Raw genomic sequence first — 7,253 nt, 5'->3', positions numbered from 1 at the left:
CCAACGCAGCGACTTCTCCACCATACACCGACATCCATAATGGACCCAAGAGCACAAATCTCAGGCAACAACAACCACACCAATAACAACATGGCCACAACGCAACAACCGATCCTCACCACCTCACCTCAGCCTCACAACCCGCTCAGCCTCGCACCCAAGCAACCAATCCCGTCCTCCGCACCCAGCATACACGAGCGATCAACATCGCACCATCCCCACACGCAGCCGTCCCAATTGCCAGAAGCCAGCGGTCAACAGCAGAATGCAATGGAAAGCTATCCGCACCAGGTGTCCGGATCCGGGGGCCCGACCGCTACGGCGCCATTCTTGCGGGACTTCAGCCTCGTCGCGGAGGCGGCCAAGCGCGCCCAGATGTCGGTTATGATGCGGGATTTGGAGGCGGTAACGCTATAGATCTGGTTGCGATGCCGCTACTGCGGGAGGTGTGGGTTTTTATACGGGGGTTTGTGTGACGTGGGCATCGGGCCGAAGTTCGTCCAATACAGCCTAAGATCGTGGTCGGGTTTTTAGTTAGATGATGGTGATGGTGATGATATAGAGGACAACGTTCCGTTTCGTTTCGTCTCGTCTCGTCTCGTCTTTCTGTCTAGAGGATCATTCCTTGTCTCTTGGTCTAGATCGGGCATGGATGGTTGGATCGGTCCGGTACAACCGCGACCAAATCGATTGATTCATCGATTTCTTGGTGCGGGGAATGAGTTTCATTCCCCTATATCTTCTTGGTTCTTTGTGTGGACGGGTGTTTCTTTGTTTGTTTGAAGCCTTTTTCACTTATTTTTCGTACGGATTAGAGCGATTATACTTTTGGGCGGATGGAACCTGGCCGGCGTTTGTGTCTGTTTCTTTACTTTCTTTATACCAGAGTGTCTGTAATTGGCTGACTGGAGGGGTTTAATGATATCGGGCAAGAACACGAAGTCTGTTTCATGAATGAAGCCATGTGAATTATTACACATACAATAAACCCAGCATAGATCAGATTGATTGATCCTCGCCTACTACGTATCTGTACCTGTACCTGTATCTGTAATAGATACTAAGTTACAGTCCACAAGGCAACAACAACAACAAAGTAATACAAAAAACCAATCACCAACGAACTCCACTTCATACATACCTCTAGCTCGCACCTTAGTACCTATCTACTACTAGTTAGTACCCAAGACGGAACCCAAAGAACCAAACCCAACACCAGCCAGCCAGCCAGCCCCCGAACATAAAAAGAAAACGAAACGAAGAAGCCCCCAAGAACCAAGAACCCATCCCACGTGTCTCCATACCCAAGCAGCGCTAAGTACTCGCGCCAATAAAAGCAGACAAAAAGGCAATAAGGCAGAAGGCAAAACAGAGCCTCGCACAAGCCACAACCCACTCTAAGCCCGAAAAGGCGTCCCAAAGCGAACCCGAATCGGCAAGGCCAAAAAAAAGAAAAGGATCAAAATACAGGATTAAGTTTTAACAAGCTAGCTAGGAGATTGCGTCGGGTCGGCGGCCTTGCTAGGCACAGAAATCGCTTAAACTGGGTCCCCGGGTAAAATAACTAAGGGTCGACTACCGCCAATAGTGGCTCCAAGAGTTCTTGAAGGCTTTGAAGCTAGTTCGGACCTCTGTCGTCCCCCCTTTGTTTACTTTAGGTTGGTTTTTGGGTCTGTTAAATAAAAAGTGGGTTGAGGGATGGAGCTTGGGAGATAGGTTTTTGTCATTTTAATTTCCGAGATGGGGGGTGTTCATTTTATTTCGTTGCCCGGAGGCATACTAGAGCTATAGTGGGTTAAAACTATTACCCGGGGATGGGTTGGTGTGTTCAGGAGATGGCGGATGTGAGACATCGTTTTGGTTCATTTCAGTTTGGATTCTGGGTTTGTGGTCTTTAATTTGCGGAATAGGAGGTTTGACTTTGGAGTGGTTCACCCCCTGGTTTACTCCTGCTGGCATAAAGGATTATTACGCGATGATATGTTGCGATCAATGGTGATTCTTTCGTCAAATGTGATATATAATTCGATCCTATATACTTCTGGATGAGGTGTATATATATCACCTGTATATGCATGTACGATGCAAGGGCAACGCAAGATGGAAACGATAAAGCGAAAAATTAAAAAAAAGTAAAAAAGAGAAGACATGGAGGATATGCAGACACCCAACACCAAGCTAATGCAAAGGTTAAGGAAAGGATATAGGTAATAGGTACAAAATAACAAGGAAAGGCTAAGGAATGACTTTTGGCCGGATATTAAAATGGAAAGGTATCGAAGGATGGTACCGCCCGCCTTTCCTGAACTCCAATGAAGAATGCAGTCAAACAGTCGCAAGAATTTTCAATGTAAAGGAATGATGCTGGGAATGCTTGGAATATGGCCCGAGATGCGATTAGAAAAGAAAAAGGAGTGTAGGTTGATTATCGATTGCGAGTCGGTTGGCGAGTTTATATGTTGTGTTCTTGAGGTTTACATCTGAGTCGACGATCCGATCAGACTCGGCTGCGAGATACTCGCCGCCTGGCCGCCGCGAAGCCGGTTCTTCCGGAAGCCCAGCAATGTCAGTCTCCGACTCAATCGCCGTGTCGGCGGAATGAAGCTGTTGTCGGTCGACATCATCGACATAGGCCGGCCACGCGGGGCTTCGGCTAGACTCTCCGATCCCGAGATCGAGCCAGCGCGGGAACCCGGGGCGCTGGTGTCCAGCATCAGGGTGGACTGACGACGCTTGCTGCGGATTTTCTCGGTGGTGTTGCGTGGGTCCAGCTGAAGGGAGAAGTCTTCTTTGATGTCGTCGAGGGCGTGGGAGAATCGACGCAGGAGCGTGGAAGGTCTGTCCCCGTAGAGCGACGGCTCCCGCTGTTCCAGGCCGTACATTTGAAGAGGGGTCGATTCGGGGGAATCAGACCGCAATGGAGTTGAGTAGTAGCGAGGGCATTTTGCAGGTTCCCTCCGACGAGGGAGAGATGGGAAGTATGCCTGAGGGTGAGGATGTTGCGAGATGGGACTGTTGGAACAGGAAGAGGAGTCGGAGGATGAGGACGTCAACATCATTGTTTAACTTTGTCGATGGGATCGAAAAGCTCCAATTAAATATCTGAATTAAGGAATTCTTAGCTATGGAGTGGTGATGTATAGAAAAGCGAAGGAGGTCGGTGATAACGATAGCGATAGCGATAGTTGATAGGGAGAGTGATAATAATAGTAGGAGGAGTGATGGTATGAAGTATGCGATTGAAAATTCTCAGCCCAACCAAGCCGAGTCAGACGGTTCGTCTGATACCAGCGTAGGGATGGGCTGGGGGTTAAGACATAATTATAGCAGCCATTGGAAAAAAGACTAAAGGAGGGAAAGTGGAACTGTTCACTCAGCGCATTGTTAGTGAGTGGCTCAATACTGGATCGGTATTTTGGTACGGCTGATGTATGTACGGATCCGTATCGGAACGGTCTCTGCATGTCTCTTAATATGTATGCGCTCGTTCTTGTCCTCTCATTTTCTCTTGTTTCTGTCATTTTTAGTTTCTTTTATTAATGGTTATTTTGTTTTCATACTATTTCTTTTAGGATCTCTAACATGATTTGCTTGTCTTCAGCAAGTCATGACATCGACAGTCACGTCGACAGACGACATGTCCGCGGGGTTAACCGCCTGGGACTGTTTCGCATTTTTCTCTGGATCATACAATGAAATAATCGGCTTTAATCTATGAGATCTTGCTCTGTAACGTCGGCGGTTGCCTTGGGGGACCCGACCGGTGTTCATTGGCCGACGTGGCGGCTGGCAGCCCGTCTGCCACGGAACAGATTGATAATGACTGAGATCCATCGCAAAATCTGGTTCCAGTTGAAACATGGGCAGAGAACGAGTCTCCGAGAAGGTGGTACATGGTGGGACAGTGTAGTGGCAGTTCCAGAGAGTGTGATCTATCTTGAGGAGTGGTTTCTAGACGGGTAAGGAAGGAGAATGCCAAATGGATAGTAAGGGGAAACCCAAAATAATCATGAACAATACCAAACAGGAGATGGGACCACAATCCACTGGAGGGGCCTCATTCCATCGGAAGCGCGGGAGTTCACGCAATAAGGATGCGAGTTAGAGCCACCTGTACCCTTCGATTCGAATTGACTGGCAAGGCTCCAGCTACACGGGGCACACCCACCATTCGGTTCGGAATGATGGAATTCGTTGTCTCATTTGCGAAGTATCTGGCATCATACACATACACACCCACCTCTACGAATACCATCTGACCGAGTCCTGAGGTCTGCAAACGAAGGTGGTACAATTATGCATACATCCGTCCCAGCCCTGAGTAACGTGATACATGCTCCATACGGGAAGCTTCGATGAAAAAAATTCCTGGACTGGGTCAGTGTCGGTAAAAATAATCTCTCTGTAACCAATGACCCCGTCCACTTTTGCCCCTAACGCCTTAGCGCTCAATCAGCCACTCTGAAACTTGCTCGTCATGATTTCATCGCGGACCCCCACAGCCACAAGGGATGTGGATCGTTTCTTGGCCTCCTCCCGGCATGTGCGCAACCTGCCCTAAGATTGGCTACAACGACCCGAATTCAACAGACAACTAAAGGGACTAAACCCCTTCTTTCCCTAGTGCGGAAAATATAAAATGTATGGATTTTGCGCGCGAAGGAAAGTTTTCGGCGTCCGCCGTCTACAAGGTTCGTCATTACCCACTATTTTGGGTAATGCAATCGCTCCTGGCGGCTGATGTTCAGCCCATCAATGGCGACATCTCTCCCACTGACTTTCGCGCTCGTTGACCTGGTGATTGCTCATTGGAGAATTAAACCGTCGACTAACTTGAGTTCGCCGATCACGGCACATTTGGCGCTTGAGAGGACCCCCATGGGCTCGTTCGTCTGCGTATGTACAATGCCGTAATCATGCATGATCGTTACGGGGAATTTTTATATTAGGTGACATGAGTCTAAAACAGTTTCACCCATGGTGCTCACTTGACAGAGAGGATCCATGGCTGACACCCCGTCCACTGACCTCATGGATGAAAGTTAATCCTTCACAATTGTTTGTTTGCCTCTCTATACCCAACAAAGAAAGTTCAATATGGCAAAAACAACGACCAGAAGACAAAAAAGGAATCTCCCCGACTGGGAGTCGAACCCAGGTCTCCCGCGCTTGTTCTCGTATGAGATGACAAGCGGAAATCATGACCGTTAGACCATCGAGGACTTCTAATTATAGAAGATGTTTGCTATTTTGTCTTATAAATAAATAGAAATGCTACCCTCCAGCCTTGCGTCCTACAGTTCTGACGGTGCATCTGCAGAATCCCACGTCAGCCATTCTAGAATCCCATGAGTCCATTCAACAAACCATTCCATACCAGGTGGACCCAGTCCTACCCACTGCAATGCATAAGAAAACACAGCACCCCAAGAAAAGAACCACGCGATGAAACATTTCCTCCTAGGCAACCCATGGAACCAAGACAATCCCAAACAACCCAATCCACACCTCCCCAAGCAAGGACAATACAAACACAATAAAATACGATGGGCTGGAGATATCCGAGTTTCACAATAACCCACATACAGGAATTCCAGAGCGTTCCCACTAACTCGTAAGCCCGGTCGTCATCAATCAGCCACTCAGCGGTCCCCACTTGATCTGCCGAAGCTTGCTCCAACGGAGAGATGACAGATGGCCAGCACCGGCGCACGAATGGGGCACCATCGCTTGTCCGGTGGGCTCCATCTGATGGATAACAATACTTTGACCCGTACCATTTCCGATTGGCTCCTGTGTCTCGGAGCCTCATCTGTCACTCCGGAAACTACGCGGCTTTGCGAGCTTCGCCCTATAAAGCGTCGTATGCTTGCCGCAACCGATGGTATCTGATTCGCTACGGATCTTGTCCGTTTATTGTGGCTGAAGCTTGGCCATCTGTGACTTTACGCTGCTGCCTGGCATGTCTGGTGATCGGCCGATTTGCCCGTCCTCGGTAAAGGAGATCCGGGGAGGAGCCGAAGGTGGAGGTAGAGAGTTGCTTTCTCGATCCGCTGCGATGCTAGTTGGTCAATGGACTGCAATCGCTGCGTCTGTTGGTGGTACTTTGACAAGTTAAAGCCGAGGACGAGTTCACCGTAGTGGATGAATACCGAAACTAGAGCAACATCATGCACCAATCATTCCACCTCGAGTATGGTGCCTCCACCAACATTGTTGAATGTGAAACGCAGTCACTGTATGGAGTACCGTGGAAAGATATGATGGTACGCCAGCACCTGCCAAGCAATGTCCTATGGTTGGAGAGATTCTAGAACTCGGACAATCCCATGTGAAAGTATTGGCAATGGAGCGTTAACTCCGACAGCCGGCTGTTGTATGTGCCACTTATTATATGTTTATATTTTTCCGCTGGCAAACTCTGACCATATGAACTTGGCTTATAAGCGGAAGCCCTTACGACAATTTCCTGAGACTCCAGCCATCACCACAAATGACCCGAGGCTACAACATGGCAATGGCTCCTCGGCACGTTAACGATCACTTATGTATTGAACAGCTCAACTGTCAGTAAAGATCGCCAAAGACATATATCGTGTCAAGCTCATCTGCACGTTGGAAAGCAAGTTCAGCTAGTATTGAGGTGGAAATGCCGACTCTCTAGTCCAGTCACCCATTAGTACCGCATATATCCACCACATGCCAATTACTAGTCTAGTCAGGATTGATCCTGATCTACTCGTTTGTTCAATTATGTTTTCAATACACCATTTTAGGTACTCTAGATCCACTCGTGATCTGCAGTAGATCAGCACCCTAACAGACTGATATCCGATAAAGTCGCAAGTGCCATGTGCCAACATCCTCTATGCTTCCTGTCGTTCCTCTTGGCGGTTATACCAAGCTGCTCAAACTCTACACAATTGACTCATAAAGAAGAATTCTGAGTAATATATGCTTTGCACAAATAGTACTAATTCTCAAGATAGCAGACTATGGGCATAAGATTCTGACGATCCCTCTCCGCAGCAATCGAGCAGCGCATATAAGTACTAAATTTAATTCTCAAAAGCAAAGTATTAAGAAACCAACCACATGACACATAATCCAGGGAACAATTCTAACCCAATAACATCAAAATATGCTACATAATCTTCAGAAAATAAAACCGTCCAGAACACAACTACCTTCTGGCCCAATTCTAAAATTCCACGCGTGCATGTATATAAAATCCTATCACTGATACCGATAAA

At 47.8% G+C, this 7,253-nt stretch overlaps 2 protein-coding genes across 2 annotated transcripts; one reads left to right on the top strand and one right to left on the bottom strand.

Annotated features, from left to right (window-relative positions):
* Window positions 1–39: 39 nt before the first annotated feature.
* Window positions 40–417, top strand: ANOM_011829 (uncharacterized protein; the record flags this gene model as incomplete). The annotated part of the gene is made up of 1 exon (XM_015557085.1): window positions 40–417. The coding sequence occupies one exon, from the start codon at window positions 40–42 to the stop codon at window positions 415–417; it is 378 nt and encodes a 125-aa protein (XP_015400970.1).
* Window positions 418–2,474: 2,057 nt separating this feature from the next.
* Window positions 2,475–3,059, bottom strand: ANOM_011828 (uncharacterized protein; the record flags this gene model as incomplete). Its single annotated transcript, XM_015557084.1, has 1 exon — window positions 2,475–3,059. The coding sequence occupies one exon, from the start codon at window positions 3,057–3,059 to the stop codon at window positions 2,475–2,477; it is 585 nt and encodes a 194-aa protein (XP_015400971.1).
* Between the last annotated feature and the right edge of the window lie 4,194 nt (window positions 3,060–7,253).

The sequence above is a fragment of the Aspergillus nomiae genome (genome assembly GCF_001204775.2).
Source record: "Aspergillus nomiae NRRL 13137 chromosome Unknown contig00721, whole genome shotgun sequence".
NCBI classification, from domain to species: Eukaryota; Fungi; Ascomycota; class Eurotiomycetes; order Eurotiales; family Aspergillaceae; genus Aspergillus; species Aspergillus nomiae.
The sequence above is the reverse complement of the archived record's forward strand: the minus strand, read 5'-3'. Positions and strand labels throughout refer to the sequence as shown.